This window comes from Dicentrarchus labrax, unplaced genomic scaffold (genome assembly GCF_905237075.1).
Source record: "Dicentrarchus labrax unplaced genomic scaffold, dlabrax2021, whole genome shotgun sequence".
In the NCBI taxonomy this organism is placed as follows: domain Eukaryota; kingdom Metazoa; phylum Chordata; class Actinopteri; family Moronidae; genus Dicentrarchus; species Dicentrarchus labrax.
In genome coordinates this window covers 30,901,603-30,920,840 of record NW_026136711.1, presented here as the reverse complement: position 1 = coordinate 30,920,840, position 19,238 = coordinate 30,901,603, and the positions used below count along the sequence as shown (strand labels likewise).

Below are 19,238 nucleotides of genomic sequence, written 5' to 3'. Positions count from 1 at the left end.
CAGCAAGACCGGAAACTGGCTGAGTTCGCCTTTAAAATAAAAGCATTAAACAAATTCACTGTTTTCCTTGAAGGTTACGGTTCCAAAGCACTATTTAAATAAACTGGAACAACTCTGTAATTAAGTTTTGGTATGACATAGAAATTATAATAAAATAAAGGGTATCTTTTGGATTTGTTTTTGATGTATTGATATCATGGAGGTTTTCTTTTTTATGAAGCTTTTTCTGTAATTATAGAATTGTTATTATTATATTGCATAGAAGAGGTTGAATTTAGAAATATAGGCTTACTGTAGTAAGCCTTCCTTTGAATGTTTTTTAAATTACAGTTTTTTAAATATTTTACTTAAAAAAAAATGTATTCCAGCAAAATAGCACAGAAGATGTTTGGGGAGTTTATTTTGTTTCTTACTTGCTGTCTAGCTTTTGATGTTTCAATATGTTATTATTCTTATAAATCCCCCTCTTTTTGTTTCATTTATTCCATGAGGGCCTTTTCATCATCATTATTATTATTATTGTAGCTTTCTTCCAACCTTAAAATCAAGAAGACATTGCAACCATCCTATTAAGCTTAAGCGACCCCCAGATTGGGAAACACTGCCTCAAGAAAGGAACAAAATAATGGTGGAGTGAGTGTAGTATGCTTTTACTTTGAAACCGCCAACCGGATGCACCATGCGTCCCGTTGTCTAACTTCACTAATTCTCCGGACCGGAAACCAAACAAGGAATCTGATTTGAACGATCTTACGTGTCATTCCCAGTTTCAGGGAGTTTCAGTGGAACAGAAAACCTTCCGGAGACCTCAGGTCACCGATCCTCCGTAAGTTCTCCCCCTCTTTATCCACCCAGACTGTGGACATTAACGGCAGGATGCTATCCGCTAACTGCTACTAAAGTTAAATCATCAGCAGGTTAGCCAGGCTAGGCTAACACGAGTTAGCTGCAGTCAGTGTGAGTTAATGTGTGTCAGAGTTTACAGTCTTATTTATTTATCTCTGGGCTCATTGTTTACAGTCTTATTTATTTATCTCTGGGCTCATTGTTTACAGACTTAAAGTGTGTGTATGCTGTTTAACGGTAGAGGAAGCTCTGTGTTAGCTTCTGTCTGCCCTCTGTATAATGCTGCTGTTGTGTTGACTATATATTTATATTTATATATATATATATATATATGAAGTTAAATGAGACCCTGACTCTTTGAGTGCAGCCTTTACTTCCTTAAAGAATGAATGAAGTCTTGTGATCTGAGTCTTCATCAGTAGGGACTCTGGTTCTGTCTCTCAGGGGATCAGCTGTTTTTAAAAAGTGTTTTTAATTCAACTAAATTGTTTTCTGGGCTTTTCAGAAGGAGAGAGAAAAATAAAAACCCCTTTACAACCTCAGCTCTTTCTGACACCGGTGTCTCAGTACAATGAATATCAGGTTTGACAAGTTTTACAACGTGCTGGGTCACAAAGATGCAAATCAGGGCTGCATCTTAAGATACAAACAAACACAAAAAAAAAGCAGAATATTTCAGATAAGATAAAATCAGATGTTCTTTTATTGATCCCCCGTAGGAGAAATTAAAATTTGGCACAGCAGCAGAGAGGAAATGTAGAGCAAAGAGCAGAAAAAGGGTAAAAATACAATAAAATCTAAAAACAATCTATAATAAAGTGGACTGTGGTCCAGATGGATAAGTGTACATGTGCAGTGTTACAAGATATATAAAACATTATATCGTATATGATATTGCGATATGATTCACTATTAGTGGGAATGATCATTTTTGTGTCCCAATTTTCACAGAAATGTTAATTTTAACTGAAAATAACAACAATTAAAAGATGATCATTATGATTATGTGACATTTGTTGGAGGGTTTGTAGTAAATAAACATGTTTTCTTACATCTGGAGAACAAGATTTTGTAGGCCAGGAAATCTCTGCGGCACTACAGTCCTTCATTATAACGCTGTTTGTCACATATTTTACCTTTTTATCAAAAAAACAGAAACATTTATATCCGTTATTTCCTTATTCAGAGAAAGATAGCTGGAAATGATTCTTGCTCTTTTTGTAAAACACAAATAAAATAATAATGTTTTATTTTGTATGAAAATATGAGCTATTATAAAGAAAGATCAATATATACCAATACCAATATAACTCATAATAAGGCTGATAGTAAAACACTTTTGTCTTGCAGATTGTAATTAATATTTAAGTTTATTGGAAACTGACTTGAAGAGAAACCAGCATCGACCTCCATCCGTCACTGTGTCTCTCTCCTGTTTCAGGCTGGTTGCCGCCTCAACATTGATGAGCTGTGGTCACCCCGGTAACGGTTGCTAACGGCAGAAGCATGAAGGCTTTGATTCTGGTGGGGGGGTACGGGACCCGGCTGCGACCGCTCACCCTGAGCGTCCCCAAACCGCTGGTGGACTTCTGCAACAAACCCATCCTGCTGCACCAGGTGGAGGCGCTGGTCAAGGTACGGAGGAGGCGGAGGTTTTAAAATCCAACACACACACTTTAACTGTACAGCTGACGTTCTGTGTGTGTGTGTGTGTGTGTGTGTGTGTGTGTGTGTGTGCTCAGGCTGGGGTGGACCATGTGGTTCTGGCTGTGAGCTACATGTCGGAGCTGCTGGAGAGAGAGATGAGGATCCAGGAGCAGAGGGTACGTACAACAGACTGACGCCACACTGACACTCTGAATGTTTTAATAGCACCAGAACAGCGAGTCAGTCCATTCCTGAAGGATCAATTCACACAGATTTGTCCTCTTACCCACGGTGGTTTCAAGTCCTGCAGGTTGTTTTTGTTCTCTGTTCTCTGAGGCAGAGGTCAAATCGGCACATTACGAGAGCGGTGGTTAGGATTTAATTTGTCTCTCAAAGCATCAAATAACATTACAGTTCTAAAATTCGACATTTCTTTCCGGTGTGAACAGTTTTCTGTCGCTCTAAATGCTTTATTGTCGGCATTCTCTCAGTTGTCAGACATCAGCTATTAATCCATGCTTTTATTTAGATTACATCACCTTAAAATGATCTAATCCCCCTCCCTCGCTTTTATTTTGAAGGCCAGAAATCTGCAGTGTATCCACATTTCGACTGAACGGTGCAGCTCGATGCTTCTCACTATTTTTAGGATTAATATCTGATACCTGGTGCTTTTTGTTTTGGTACCACCTCAGTCGAGGTCCCAGTTAAGTTGAGCTGATACTAAAAGGTGACATTAAATCACTGCAGACCATTAGTGGAGGTACAGAAAGGGAGTAGAAATACAACATTTTACTCAGTTTTACCTTTTTGATATAAAATATTTTCCATTAAAATCTGGAGGGGTATTTTTAATAACAACATTTATTTATTTAAAGTCAGATTCTGGCACAATATGCAGTCTGCTGCTGCAAAAATTCATCTATTAATAGATTAATGTTGATCAAGTTATTATCAATAATTCCCTGGTTGCAGCTTCTATTTTAGGATTTGTTGTTGTTTTTTGTTTTATATGGTTGTAAACTGAATATCTTTGTGTTTTGGACGCGTTTTATCAACAAATAATCATCAGATTGATCATTAGTTGCAGCCTTTAAACACTTTTTATACTTATATACATTTGAAAAGGGAATCTGACAAAGACGAAAGCTTTCAGCTGAATCGTGTTGGTGTCAGTATAAAGGCTCTTTATTGTCTTCCTGGCAGTTCAGCTGTTTAAGATTTTTTATCCACTCTGATGTTTATTCTTCAGTCTGCAGTGTTTCTGAATGTTTCGCTGTTTTCTCCTCAGCTCGGGATCCATATCTCCCTGTCTCATGAGAAAGAGCCTCTGGGAACAGGTGAGTTTCTCTTCACTACAGACAAATCCAGACAGACAGGAAAAGTTTGTTTTAATTGAAATGGTGAGAGCCTGGCAAACCACAATGTAACAGCTATTATCTCATACATTGTGTACCTGACAGTATTTTATCACATATTGTATTTCCATTATTGTTCCTGCTCACTGATTTCCCACATTGTTGATAAATTTAATACAACCAGAGATGCTAAAAAGAAACCACATCATAAACAATAAAGGAAGTAGGTCAGAGTTCCTACTGTCTGACAGTCTTTTCACTCTACGTATCATCATATCACCCAACTCTAATACAGTATACAGTTTGAATTATTGCATCTTCAACATCAATATTAGCTACAAGACAATTATCTTTTGTCTGTATTTATGTGAAGGAGGTTTCTGTACATCCAGTCACTGATGGAGGATTTATGGGGATGGGATAGTTTTGCATTATTTGGCTCCTTAGAAACACGTAAAAGCTAAATAAAAGAGGCCCAAGGATCGACCCTTGGGGAACTCCACAAGAATATTAATGCGGTCAGCCACTGATGTTGTTGGGTGATAAGGTCTGGCTCACAGTCGGCCTTCCAGCTCATCCCAAATGTGTCGGATGGGTTTAAAGTCAGGGCAGTTCATTATAGATATAATCAGTGTTCCCATGCATCCTGGAATAGCTGGAAATTCATGAAAACACCTGAAAATTGATCCTAGGAGTGTATTTTGCTTGAAACTCGACTGTTGGTCAGTGATCTTTTTGTGGCTGTGGTTGATAAATACATGCACAGTAATGTTAATTGTACGTGTGAAGAAAACTTTAACTTTCTAGAAGAGGAATTTACTGTAAAATAAAATAAATTCTACTTGATTTGAACTGTTTTTTTATGGACTGTGGCCAAATTAATGTAGTCAATTTCATTTTTAGTAGTTTAGTAGTAGTTATTAGTTTATTTGACCGTTTGTAAGCGAGTGGTGTCCTGTATTGTCAAGAAAAACTCCTGGAAAGGGATTTGTTAAAAAGAGTGGGAACCCTGATAACTTTATGCTGTAGCATTAATTTTTCCCTTCAAGGAGACTAAAGGGCCCAAACTAAGGTACACAGTGCTGTCCACATACTTTGACCATATAGTGTAGTGTTTGACCGGAAACAGGAGTTGAACACCTTTAGGCTTCTGAGATTTAGTTATATTGTAGATCCGTTAGAAGTGTGGCTGAAAACTTGTTATAATTAATACAAATGAGGTAAATAATGAGAAATGAATGTGTCTGTTTGGCTTCAGCGGGGCCGCTGGCTTTGGCTCGAGAGCTGCTGAACGTCGACAACGAGCCGTTCTTCGTCCTCAACTCGGACGTCATCTGTGATTTTCCCTTCAAAGACCTGCTGCAGTTCCACCGCAACCACGGCAAGGAGGGAACCATCGTGGTGAGAGAGACAGACGATACAAAGTGTTTTATAAAAGAGTGAATCTGTACAGGTCGAGGCCCGAAGGTTGTACAGTCAGATTCAGTTATTTTAGAGGAAAGCTTGACAAGTGTTGGGGGTTAAATCTTTTATTGTCAGTCCAAAACTATGAGATACGAAAGATTCAGAGTGTTGGAGACCAAAGACAATGAAGGATAATTTTATACAGACTGTTAAATCCAATTAAAAAGGACAATGGATAATTATTAAGGCCATAATAGTTTTAAAGTTTTAAGAAGAAAACGCAGTTAGGCTAAACTTAAACTCCTGAAATGGAAAATATAAAAAGTTAAATGTATATGTGTCCTTATGTCAGTATCTAGTCCGTAGTTCCCTCCATATTTCAAATTTTGAAGCACAATCTTGATTTGACTCAAATTATCATTATAGAACTGTGTGATACTTCTTATTTATTAGTTTTTTTGTAGCAAATTTCAAGTGTTTGGATGTAATATTCAAGTGTGTGTGTGTGTGTGTGTGTGTGTGTGTGTGTGTGTGTGTGTGTGTGTGTGTGTGTGTGTGTGTGTGTGTGTGTGTGTGTGGAAGGTAACACGGGTGGAGGAGCCCTCTAAGTACGGTGTGGTGGTGTTCGAGACCGACAGCGGCAGGATACATCGCTTCGTCGAGAAACCTCAGGTCTTTGTGTCCAATAAGATCAACGCTGGCATTTACATCTTCAATCCCAGCATGCTCAGCAGGATCCAGGTGACTCACACACACAAATATGTCTATATATTGATACACATATTGATACGTAGTCCTGGTATTTAATCATATGTTTGTCACTTGTGTGTTTGTGCAGCTGAGACCGACATCCATAGAGAAAGAGATATTTCCCGTCATGGCAGAAGAGGGGCAGCTGTACGCCATGGAGCTACAGGGTAACTATTACTACTATTTATGGTTGCATGTAACAAACATTTTACGTTATTGTTCATATTAACTGAAGAATTGTCTCGTGTAGAAAAAAGTTCACAATTCAGAATCAAGCAGAGAAAAACATCAGCTGAAAACAAAGAGTTGATATTTTTAGAGGATAAATGACTGAAACCATCAATTGATTATCAGAACTGTTGACAAATATTTCTGTGTCAATTGTTTAAGAACTAATTTTGTCCATGTAAGAGGATTATTTTAGTTTACTACAAATAGCAGAGGGACACTATTAGAAAGAAGTCAGACAGGTTGTAAACAAACAAACACTTTATCCAGTTTATCTAAATTAGTGGTTCTCAACCTGGGGTCCAGGGACCTACAGGAGGCCTTGAGGGGATTCTAGGAGATCCCAAGAAAAATGGGTAATATTTTAATGTGACTGTTATAAAGGGGAGGGTAAATCTCTCATTGTTGGTCAGGTACTGTCAATTTTAAGTTAGTTTGAGATTAATAATTCACAGGTAAATTCTTACGTTTTAGAATCTGTGTAAGAAAGGTTCTAGTAAGAACATGGTATAAATAATGCCTCCTGATCAAGAAATAGTTGTTTTTACAAATTAAACAAACAAGACATGTTCAGGGGTTTAAACAGCTTTGGACAGAGTCAGGCTGTTTTCACTCTTACTGGTTAAGTTTTATCAATCTCCTCATCTAACTTTGTCACCGTGTTCCCAGTGATGAATTTCATTTCTGTGAGCAACTCAGTGGTAATATGATTGTGGAATATGTGAAGTTGACCTGTGTCCTCGTTCTGGTCTCACAGCTCACAGCTCTACCAGACGTAAGTGTTTGGGGGTTTTTCTTCACACCCGGACTCATGTAGTTCTGGAGAGGAATCGTTTGTAGAGAAGCACCGATGCCAACAAAACACATCTGAACAAGACTGTTTCCAGATATTTTTAATGAGTCTTCATCCACAGACAGTCTGAACTCTGTAGTGTTCAGATGAAAATAATAGATCAGAACCAGCTGTGATCCAAATCTGGAATCGGTGCATCTCTAGATCCTCATCCCTCTCTGGGAGCGATCCGCTTTCACTGAAGCATCTAGCTGAGCAGTTACACCTTCCCTCCCATCCTGTAGTCCAAGCAGGCGGACTGGTACGAGTCACTGACTCTGGTCCAGGTCGTAGTGGCTTTATTTCGCCCATTTGTTTTTTTACTACTGCTATTAGAAAGGACAACTTGAAGGGACGTTGCAGTAATATTGTCAGTATATAAACACCAAAGCAGTCAGGATACTCAATGCAGTTGTGAGCAGGAAACCAGATACAAATATTCTCAGTAAGGTAAAATATAATAGAGGGAATTTAAAAAAACACCGGTATGGTCCTTTTGAAGAGGGAGACAATCAGTGGAGTCAGTGTCCTCGTCCTTCAGCACCTCACCTGTTGCAGATCACAAGGAAACAGGAAGGAAACACTGGTTTTGTGTCCGAGTTTCCAGGGTAACGAACTGCTCTAACTGTCTGTCTGTCTGTCTGTCTGTCTGTCTGTCTGTCTGTCTGCAGGTTTCTGGATGGACATCGGTCAGCCTAAAGACTTCCTGACAGGGATGTGTATGTACCTTCAGTCGGTACGACAACACGCTCCTGAGAGGCTACGCACGGGGCCCGGTTTCCTAGGCAACGTTGTCGTGGTGAGTTCAGCTCATTGGGGCTAGATGTCAAATATAAAGCCGAGGTTCCCACACTTTTTCATGTCAAGAACCCCCACAATAGATACACAGTCCCCCAGTTTGAGAGGATTTTGTCATAAGTATTTTTTTATTATTATTTTTGGTTTAAAAATGATAAAAGTCTTTATAGTCAATCAATGATCAAACTAGTGTCACTGTTACTTCCAAAAAGTGATAAAAGTTCAAATATTCTATTACTCAGTAGTTAAAACCCACTCATCGACCCCTGTTGGTCCCCCAGTTGAAAGAACCCGTACTCAGTGATAATCTTACATTGCTCGCGTTCCTCTGCAGGACCCGACAGCGCAGATTGGGGAGAACTGCACCATCGGCCCAAATGTCACCATCGGTGCCGGCGTGGTTGTGGAGGACGGGGTGAGGATAAAACGCTGCACGGTGATGAAGGGAGCGCGGGTTCGATCGCACTCCTGGCTGGAGAGCTGCATCGTGGGGTGGAGCTCCTCTGTTGGCCAGTGGGTAAGTGAGAGGCCACTGTTTTTGTTGAAGGAGTCTGGTGGCTTTGAAAAGAGATAAAATCTTTAGTTTCCTGTCTGACGGCGAAAGTCAAGTGGCAGATATTATAAATATAGCATCAACTCTGCTTTAGATTTTAGGTGGCTATTATATGTTCAGTGCAATGCGTAGCCTCCGTGCTCATACTCCTGTCTTCTTCTCCAAACTGAATTGAATATGTAGATTCTTGTTAAGTGTAATGACGACTTGTCTCTGGGTCAATCTGTGTCTGTTCAGGTTCGTATGGAGAATGTGACGGTGTTGGGGGAGGACGTGATCGTGAACGACGAGCTTTACCTGAACGGCGCCAACGTCCTGCCTCACAAATCCATCAACGAGTCGGTCCCAGAGCCACGTATCATCATGTAGCACCGAGGGTGGAGGAGAGAAAAAAAAGCCCAGCGCCTTTTTATACAAACTCGACTGAACACCCAAACTGTGCCAGAAAGAGAGGGAACGAAAGGAAGCGTGGAGGCAAAGAGGAGGAGAGAAAAAGGAACAACAGAAGGATTTTCTTTCTCTTTTTATTAATTAATTTGGACTCGTTTTTTAGCCCTACTTGGCTGCACCGTCCATCAATCAGATCTAACAAAAAGCAGCCTGGCCCGTCAGGAAGGTTTATACTTGTTAAACTTCTGTCAGAGCTGCAGAAAAAACATCCAACACTAATGTGGCGGATGGTAAAAGTCACTACTTTAATAGAGAAAGGGCAGAGGGAGGGGGTTGATATACCGGGGCTGGTTGTCTGTCAGATGGTGGAGGGACTAATGTGAAGTGTATTTGGGGGGGAAGCGGGGTTTAAAGAGTTGATATGAACACTGCTGTTTAGACTCACTATGCATTTACATTGCCTGGACAGCCACAGAGTGTCAGTGAACAGGCACTGAGGGATCATACTACATCATGTTTGCTGTAGCAGAGACTGGAATCATGACTGATAACGCTGAGATTTAGGATCTCACCTATTAAATAAAATGCAGTATTGGTTATAGTATAAATCCGGATTAGTAGGTGAGTTTTTGGCCTCTTGCAGGCAGCAGAACACAAACACATTAACACATTATCACCTTTATAGCGCTGTTATAAGCAAAGAGTTGCTTGTTTACACATCAGAGGAACAATGTCATCCAGTTGGAGTCATGTTTGTGACCACCTGATGAATGTAATTTGACCCATTTTTATATCAGAATATTGATTAGTGGAGCTTTAATCTGTTGTAGAGTAGGTGTCGAGTGTGTCTTTTTGCCTTGGTAAACTTCTGTTCTGTTTTTGTTGTTTCATTTTATCATGAAAGCTTCAATGCCAAACTAGTTTGTGTAAAAAGTGAACAAAATGTAGCTTTTTATAACAAACTGCAGTTTATTTAGTCAGTTTACAGATATTTGAGTCAGACTGAATCTGGGATATTCTACTGGAGTAATGCATTGTTTCAACATGTCTTTCATTCATGATTATGTGTTTCTTAAAGAGTACCTGAACAACCTGTGAATATCTGTGTGATGTACACGTGTACTCCAGGACACTCTGACATCACTGTTGGGTGTAGTTACAGGTGCAACAGAAGTGAAACAGGCTTTAATCTTTTAACCAGCAGTGAAGAACTCTTTAAAGAGAGTTTGAAGAGAAAAGGTGAATTCAGTAGTCTGATTCATTCTGATCTGATTGTCCAAGAGAAGCTTTGATGAATCCTGTTTGGGTTTTTCTCTAGTGGGGCTAAGCTGTAAAGGGTTGGTGCTAAAGTTAAGGTCATCTTCTCTAAATCTTCTGTACGGTGGCCATTTTAGCTCGGCCCTACATTGTCAGGATCAGCTCAGCTTTCATCAGTCTAAGCTATGTTCTGTCATCTCAGTTACATACAGCGAGTATATGAACAGGCAACTATTGGATGTTAACATACTAATGTTAGCATGCCCTTTTAGTATTGATCTCAAGCTGAGGCTGTTGGGAGGACAGTCTTTACTTTTAGAAGTATCTAGTAAAGTAAACTGTTATTTACTGTTGGACAAGTGAAAACTTTGATTCGAGGATCACCGAAGTCTTTGGGATTCATCCTTTGGGGATCACGAATTTCTGAACCAGACTTCAGGGCAATCCTTCTGATAGTTGCTGAGAGATTTCACTCTTTGTGTTTACTTAAACATTGTGAATTAGATTTATTAATGAACAAAAAGGGAAGAGCCTGTTGAAGACAGATGTCACTCCTCCTACTCAAATGAAGAGGAAGAATAAGCCCTGCCTCTCAATCTCTATGATTTTAATGTTCAACAGGGATGACGTTAAATCAATACACGCCTGATATTGTAAAATAAATGGTTAAACCCCGACAGCTGGAGGTTTCTGGAGCTCCTCGCCATGTTTTTGTACTGAGGTGTCTTCTACATTTGACTCGTTACTGACCATGAACACACGCAGCAGGTGGTTCCACCTTGTTATGCAGTTAGTGATTAACAGTATTTCGAACACTGAACGTCTAAAGACTTTAACTGTGTATGAATGAATGAAGTCGACTCTTGTAATGAAGTCTTTTTTTTTTTTTTTTAAGAGAATAATATAATCTACTGACCACATTCACATCTCATTGTCTCATTATTTCATGTTTACTGGTGATGGTTCGTCCTACGCAGCCTGTGAATTCTCACTGAGAGTTTGGAGACTACAGACGTATAATAGAAAAGTCTGTGCAACTGCAGGTGTTGAGATTGAAAGATGTTAATGTTAACTAAGCAAGGACGGTCTAATGAAGGATGTTATCAAGTTTTATGGGAAATGTAGGATCCAGGATGATTTCAGAGCAAAGTCAGGATATCTCTGCTGTACTACAACTGTTCAGAAGAGCAACATTAAATCACTGGAGTATATTCTTATAGAATAAATCACAATGCACAGTTTTAGAATAAAGTTTGTATGTTGTGTTGTTTTTTTTATTAGCAGCACAGTGGTTACTGATGCTTTAGGGGAAAAGTTCCCCAATGCAAGTAATACTGTGTGGTCCAACTGTCTTTAACCTCTTTTAATACTGGTTTTCACTCTTCTGTGATGACTCGAAGGAATAACTCCGGTATGAAACACTTCTTACAGACAGATCAATATAAAGTCTATAAGTTAGGTGTTGGGCCACCACATGCACTTCCCATTGAACATGAAGAGCAGACACAATGTTTGAGATAAATCTAACATGAAAAATATTATTTACTTTGAGATAACAAGCCTAAAAATATTCTCAATAAACGACAGCTGCTCTCAGCTATTGTACTTTGCTGTGCTGGCATATAAGACATACATATAAACAACAAATATTACTTTTTGTCTCTGAGTATTATGACTTTATTTTTGTAAAATGATGACATTATTCTCAAAATGTACCAATTTCTTTCTCTAAATAAGTTGGTATAATATACCAACTTCTTTCTCTAAACTTTAAAAAAAATAAAGTTATAATATGTAGAACAGATTTCTAGTTCTTCACATCACAGGGTTTTAACTTTATCTGTACACATTTTAATCTGAAACCATGTCAGTTTAAAACTTTATTTTTGTTTGAATCACAGTTAAAGTAGTTCATCAGAACATAATCAGCACAAATTACATTTAAAAAACGCTTTCACATACATAGTAACTTACAGTGAGTTCAAAATTAAGCCTGAATCTAAAGTCGTCTGGGACTGTTACTGTTACACAATGACTGACAGTGTGGAATTAAAAATAAAAACTATAAAAGCAAAATAATAAACATTATCAACTGAAAAACAAATTAGCCAAATAATATCAAATGATCCCCTATAATAAGTCATATTCCTCTCCCAAAAAAGACAATAAAAGTAGAGTTTGATGAATAAACTGTCAGATAATATTTTTTTTCTTACAGATATAGTAGTAGATGTTGTAAAGTGTAACTTAATGATCACTATTAGTAGGAACAACATTAACATATATCATGCTTTCAGTATCATTATCAACATCTTCTTAGAAATTAGAAAAAGCTAAATAATAAGTCACAAAATCAATAACATTACATTACTTAAGAACATCAGTAAGATGGTTTTTATGTTGCTGATTCACCGACTGTCCTCTGTTCATTCAGATATTTGCACTGTGATCAAAATGTTTGCTCATACAGACAACAAAACTTGTTGAACATGTATACTATCACTGCCTCTCTGTGTGTTCGGCCTGGACCTTAATGTGTTCTGCTGTTTGATCACACTTTCAAATTGTTGCAGTTCCTCATATAAAAACTCACAATCTCTGGACACATTTTAATCTGAAACATTTAGATTTTTATTCTTTATTAGTTTTAGAATCATAGTTAAACGTAGTTTATCAGAACATAATCAGTAATGCACAGATTACATTAACAAAACTGAGCTGCTTTCACATAGTAACTTATAATTAAATCAACATTAAACCTCAATCTAAAATCTTCACAATGTAGAAAGAAGTAAATCCTCTCACAGCACAGAATTAAATAGAAATTATAGAAGCAACATAACAAACATTATCAACTGAACCACAAATAAGCCACAGAAAATATATTTTTTCTTATAAAGAGTCATAATCTTCTCCCAAAAAAGAAAATAAATGTAGGGTTCAAGCAAGAAATTGTCAGTCCGATATAATATAGCAGTTTTGAATAGATTAAATGTTTTTTTTACAGATATATATGAATATTTATAATGATGTCTACTACATACAAACAGTATTTTACATACTTATCTCATTATCTTATCATTATTGTAAAGAACATCATCTCTATCATGCTTTCTCCTCCACAAATATCATCATCAACATCTTCTTAAAAATTGGAAAACAATACGAGTAACATAATAAAAACATTTGGTTTTCATTTAACGTTATCAGAACATTTATTAATTGATTCACTGAATGTTCATAATGACCCATAAACATGGCTCTAATGCTCCTAAAACACTCACTCTCTTCTATTTATACACAGATATTCACCCTGTGTGGAAAACCTGTGGTCACACAAACAAAAACTAAATTTCAAATTTCATAGAATTTTTTTTTGTTTCATTAACATAATATAATATATTATAATAATATATAGCATGCCAATGCATTTGGAAATCAGGCCACCTCCTTTTAATGCTGGGACTGTTCCACTGTTACAGAGACCATCAGTGGTAACATCTTCATTGGGAGATCATTTGTGGTGCTGATGTGGAGAAACAGTCTCTCAGTGAAAGTATGTGTGAAGGTGTGTATGTGTGTGTTAGTATCAAGATCAAAGAATGACAGTTTTCCTCTTTCAAAGTCCAGATGAACTCTGATCCTCTGGAGCTTCTTCACTGGGAGAACTTTGTATGGAAGTGGTGGAGAAACTGCTGTGTATTTTCCATCAAGGAGACATATTTCCCAGTATCCAGACATTATTTGTCCTGGAAAGGCTCCTTTAACGAACCTAGGGCCCAAAATGTATCATCCCCATTAACCTTAACATCCCAGCTGTGAGTCCCTGAGTTGAAGCCTTCAGAGCTCAGGACACAGCGGTGCATCTCAATCCTCTCTGGGTTTTCCGGAAGCTTCTGTCTCTCTCCACGGCTCACACTGGTCAGATCTTCAGACAGGATGAGTTCTGGGTTGGCAGTGTTTGGATCGAGAACCAGAGGAGTGTAGGAGACCATCTCCTTCATCTTGTTCCAGATGTTGAAGGTCAGGTTGCCCAGATGTTTGGCCACGTCTATCAGAGCTCCTGAGACCAGCTGTGGATCCTCCAGCAGGGGGCGATGCTGGACTCTTTTCACTGCAGCCTTGTAGTTCTGCAGGAATGAGATGTCTTCAGCTCTCAGCTCCTCCTCTGTGGCTCTGATTGTGTCTGAAAGAGCTGCTATCTCTCTGCTCAGAGCCTCCATCTGCTCCTTCATCACTTTACTCTTCTGCTCCTCTTCCTCCCTGAGAGCAGTGATCCTGGCTTCCTCTTCCTCTTCTAGAAACTGATGAAGCTTCTTAAACTGCTCCTTAATCTTCCTCTCTGTGTGTTCGGCCTGGACCTTAGTGTGTTCTGCTGTTTGATCAAAGTTCCCTTTAACTTGTTCAAATAGCTTCAGTTTCTCTTTAAAGGGCTTCAGGACTTTCTGGAGCTCCTCTCTGTGATCCTGTGCAGCTTCATTAATGGGTCTGAATCTGTGGTTGCTGTGTAATCTTGAATCTCTGCAGACAACACAAACTGGCTGCTGATGGTCCAGACAGAAGAGTTTGAGTTTCTCAGAGTGCAGACTGCAGAGATCCTCAGACCCTGCTGAAGCTCTCTTATCTCTCTCCAGTAAGAAGGCCTCACACTGGTTCTTTAAAGCCAGGTTACAAGGTGGATAACTCATTGATGATCTTCTCCTACAAACTGGACAGTCCTGAGTAGGTTTCTCTCTCCACCATCTCTGCAGACAGTCTTTACAGAAGCTGTGGCTACATGACAGAACAACAGGATCTATAAAGATGTCATGACAGACCGGACAGGAGAGATCCTTTTCTGATTCAGAAGACATTTTTCTCTGAGTGAAACTGGAAACACAGCCGGAAGACAGAGACGTTCCTTAGATAATAAAGCTTTACTTTCACTTTGAGTCTAAAACTCCTGTTTATATTGTGGAATCAGCAGCAGGTTGAAGTGGAAGTATCCCAGTGCTCCAGTATTTCTGATTTCTGTCCTTTGCTCTCAGCTTTGTTACTTTTCTGAAGTGGCATAAACAGGTGTGGCAGCTGTGTGCTCTCTTTTGTTGTCGGATGATTCAGACACAAACCGTTACTTCTTGGCTCCAAACCAGCTGTTTATTCTGATAAGACCAGAATCATATTTGGTCTCTCAAAGCAGTCAACTTTGTGGCATGAAGCTCCAGAAAAATCCTAAAACAAAAAAGATATGAATCAGCTTGCTAAGTGTTGGTTAGCAAGTTAACTACACCACAAGGATTTCTTATGAAGCTGGCACAGACAACGTGGTGAGCTCAACAAATTACTTGACAAAAAAATGACTACAACAGATTACCCACAACCAAACTCACCACAACGCATTTTATGTGTAAATTACAACATACAACATGCTGAAAATACAATTTGACCAACAACAACAAAGTTATTATTATATATAAGTATTTTAAAAGAGCTGATTACAGCTCTACCTACCTCAGATACAGGAAGCAGCAGGCTGGCACCAGGATGTGGGGTGCACACCTCAAGTCTGCAGGGGCCCAGCAGAGGCGTGTCACACACAACACACCACTCCCAGTAGAAAAATAATTATTAATAATGCATTGTTAATAAATACAATGATAGTTATGGCAAATAATAGTTAGTATTGGCAAGTGGAGTCATTAACTCTGCCACATCATCAATAACATGTAAACAACATTTACCCATGATTGTTCTTTATAATATATTAAGACTTAATTCTTTTCACTCATAACATTATTAATTTATTTTTATGATATCATGGCTTTAATTTTCAAAATATACCCACTTTATTTTAAATATATGACTTCAATATCGAATTCTGATTCAGAAGACATTTATATTCTCTGAGTGAAGCTGAAAACACAGAAGGCAAAATAATAAAAGCAGAAGTCAGAAAGTCATCAAGAAAGTTTACATAAAGTTACTTTCACTTCGAGTCGTAGCTCCTCTAAATTTTCTGTTTATATTCAGAAGCTGGTTGAAGTAAAATCCAGTGCTCCACTAATCCCAGTGTTACAACTGTTTTGTTCTTTCTGTGGTCCGTCTCTGCAGAAGTCCTGAGTTTGTTCTGGTGGTGAATGTTGAACACACTGGACCAGAAGTGCCGCAGTGTAACACATTTAGCAAACACACCCATCTGGTGCACGTGACCACACTTTAAGTGTGTTTATGTGTGTATGTGGGCTTGTTTTACTATATTTGTGGGGTCCATGACCCGGGGGCCGACTGTACTTGTGGGGTCTGACAGCTTTGTGGGGACCATAATGCCCCAAAAGATTAAAGGGCTGTTTGATGGTTAAGATTAGGTTTTAGGGTTAGGGTTGGCAGTGATTATTAAGTTCTGATGTTGAATACCCAAAGGCAAAAAGATATCACACACACAGATTTTCACGACAAAGTTGTGACGAATCAAAATTTTACCAATTTATTTTTGCCCTGTCAAACTAATGTACTAATGTTTGACTTTGGTTTTTGGTCACTAAAATGAAAAACTAGGAGGGTGCGTCCATTCACAGATCTGCTTTTGATGGTCAAGGTTAGAGTAAGATTCTACAGCAGCGTTTCTTTTCTGGGTACCCACTTTTTAAAAATGACAAACCATGACCCAATTCAGTGAGGAGAATAAAAGTTTCTGAGCATTTTCACTGTAATTTCTGCATCACGTCATATTTCCTTGAACAGGTAAAGATAAATACTTCATAAAAGAATTTAGCAGGAGGAATTCTGCACATTTATTTGTGACACAAATAAAATATCCTGCGACCCATGTGTGGGTCACCACCCAGTCTCTGGGAATTAATGTTCTAGGGAATGCATGAACACATGGATGTGTGTGTTATAATTTTCTTTGTCACATACCGAACACTTATTATTTGGTTGTTGTTGCATGTCTTCTCCACTTTGAAACAGCACCCCTCTTGACAGTAATAGCTAGTCAATGTCTGCCATTCGGTGTGGTCAAATGTGGTATTGCCCCCTAATCAACGCCTACCAAAGGTCAGATTGTTGGCGTCCTTACAGCCATGTTAACGGCTCTCACAGGTTGTGAATACAACGCCAAAATCAGTAACATGCTCACAAATGTAATGCTAACATGCTGATGTTTAGCAAATATTTTCACATATTAGTTTAGCTTGTTAGCCTGCTAACACTTGCTATTTAGCACTAAATAAAAAATTATAGCTGAACCTGATGTCAACATTAGTTTTGCAAGAATTTAGTCATAAAACTGACTAAAATTAAGATAAAGATGAAAAGTCAGAGGATTGCCAAAGCGATTACAATGGGGAAATTCAATCGCAGAGCATTCTGGGGCAGCACCGCCATTTTTGGAGGATAACATATATACATAGCTACCGTAGCTGTGATCATCTGTCACTTTCATTGTTCATCATCAGAATGTCTAAAGTACGTGCAAAAGACATTTTACCATCTAGCGAGTGGTTGGTGCTCATTTTGTGACCTGACTGTCAATAAGGATGTTCAACATAACAACACAGGATCTGACAACTAATGTACATTCACAGTGAGAGAAAGAGCACAGAGGAGAGCAAAGGTAAATGCACCATAAAGTTTATTACATAAAGAATATTCATATACATGGTACATTGCCTAATCTTTATTGTAAGGAAGAACAAAATCGTCTATGCTATTTCCACCAGAATCACCATCTTCTTACTTATTTTGTCCCTATAATTAGCCAGTTGACACACATTTGACTTCTTCTCAAAATCAAAAATTCAGTGTATTCAAAGATTTCAACATACAGACTTAAAACATGCTTGATGTTTGTGTGCTGTTGATGTTCACTATTGACCCACAATGAAATGCACAAAGGAAGTGGAGGAGCTTCTCACAGCTGGAGAAAATTAAAACTAATTGTGAATGGTGGTGGATCAGTTTGGCTCCAAGAACACCTCAGAGAATATAAATTAAGTATAAAATCTTTGTAAAACATTTAGCTGTTTCTGAATTTTAACTGACCAAAGTCACATTTTGATGATATGTGTTGTTTCGTATGCTAACAACAGAAACCATAAACTATGAAAATGAATATATAGGACACTTTGTTAACAGTTAGTGTTTATTATAAAAATGGGAAATAGCAACAAATATTAATGCCAAAATGAATAAGACAATAAAAACATTAACAGTACACCTCTTTCCATTCATACATTTATTTTTTAACCTTTACAGCTTTTCCAGGATCTTTAAAAATGTCCTGGCAGACCGGACAGGAGAGATTATTTTCTGATTCAGAAGACATTTATATTGTCTGAGTGAAGCTGAAAACACAGCAGGCAGAAGAATGAAAGCAGAAGTCAGTCAACCAAAAAAGTTCCCTTAACTTTACTTTCACTTTCAGTCGTAGCTCCTCATCTTCTGTTTATAATCAGCAGCAGGTTGAAATAAAATTCCAGTAATTCCAGTGTTGCCAGTGTATTTCCTTCTTTCTGTGGTCTTTTTTGCAGAAGTTTTGGTCTGCTGGTAAATGCTGAACACAATGAACACAAGGTGCTGCAGTGTCATGTGACTCACGTGATTTGATGCCCACATCTGTAGAATGAGAAACACACATAGTGCACACACCCATCTGGTTCAAACATCTTAAGTGTGTTTTTGTGTTTGTGTTATAAACAGGGATGGCTGGAACATAGGGGCTAACAGGGCTAAACCCTCCCTTTCTTTTATAGTATAGATGAGAAACTATTATTAAAAACCATTAAAAATATTGTTTTAAACTTTGGACAAACCTAAAGCAGCACCTGCACCAAACAGTGACAATAAAAACACAGGATATATGATCTCTCTTAGGTTTTCTCTTGTGAACTGGCTTATTGTTGACAGTCCAAATACAGTAGCATCAGCCTCTATTAAATGTTGTGTTAAATGAATGGCACACCCCCCATGATCTGCTGATCATTTGGACTGAATTCATATAAAAAATGAATTCATTCAACCAAAAGGCCAGTGACTTTTGACCAATGTAGCCTATATTACAGTGAGGTCCTAATACAAATGTGGGGAGAGGGAAGTGAGTAACTGTGACAATGGCAGGCGATAGCATTAAAATGAATGAGGTGGATTATTTATTTTCTCATTCATTTTCTTCAATGCCTTTTAGAGGAAAAGTTGA

The 19,238-nt window shown here is 38.3% G+C and overlaps 1 protein-coding gene and 1 pseudogene across 2 annotated transcripts; one reads left to right on the top strand and one right to left on the bottom strand.

Moving 5' to 3' along the window:
* The first annotated feature begins 701 nt into the window (after positions 1 to 701).
* Positions 702 to 11,314, top strand: gmppb (GDP-mannose pyrophosphorylase B). 2 transcript variants are annotated; one of them, XM_051413971.1, is made up of 10 exons: positions 702 to 826; positions 2,288 to 2,481; positions 2,589 to 2,669; positions 3,785 to 3,833; positions 5,110 to 5,252; positions 5,838 to 5,996; positions 6,094 to 6,172; positions 7,737 to 7,864; positions 8,198 to 8,380; positions 8,654 to 11,314. In XM_051413971.1, exons 2-10 carry the CDS (start codon positions 2,353 to 2,355, stop codon positions 8,783 to 8,785), a joined length of 1,083 nt encoding a protein of 360 aa, XP_051269931.1. In that variant the 5' UTR covers positions 702 to 826; positions 2,288 to 2,352; the 3' UTR covers positions 8,786 to 11,314. The 2 variants fall into 2 exon arrangements, with proteins under 2 accessions (XP_051269931.1, XP_051269932.1); XM_051413972.1 differs by lacking the exon at positions 702 to 826 and adding an exon at positions 941 to 957.
* Positions 11,315 to 12,685: 1,371 nt separating this feature from the next.
* Positions 12,686 to 16,202, bottom strand: LOC127371250 (E3 ubiquitin-protein ligase TRIM35-like; annotated as a pseudogene).
* Positions 16,203 to 19,238: the final 3,036 nt, after the last annotated feature.

What these genes read in the sequence shown, in the direction of transcription:
- gmppb (XM_051413971.1), top strand. Translation starts at nt 2,353, where the DNA reads ATGAAGGCTTTGATTCTGGTGGGGGGGTACGGGACCCGGCTGCGACCG. An exon ending in GCATGCTCAGCAGGATCCAG is followed by an intron (nt 5,997 to 6,093) that starts GTGACTCACACA and finishes GTGTTTGTGCAG; the next exon opens with CTGAGACCGACATCCATAGA. An exon ending in GTACGCCATGGAGCTACAGG is followed by an intron (nt 6,173 to 7,736) that starts GTAACTATTACT and finishes GTCTGTCTGCAG; the next exon opens with GTTTCTGGATGGACATCGGT.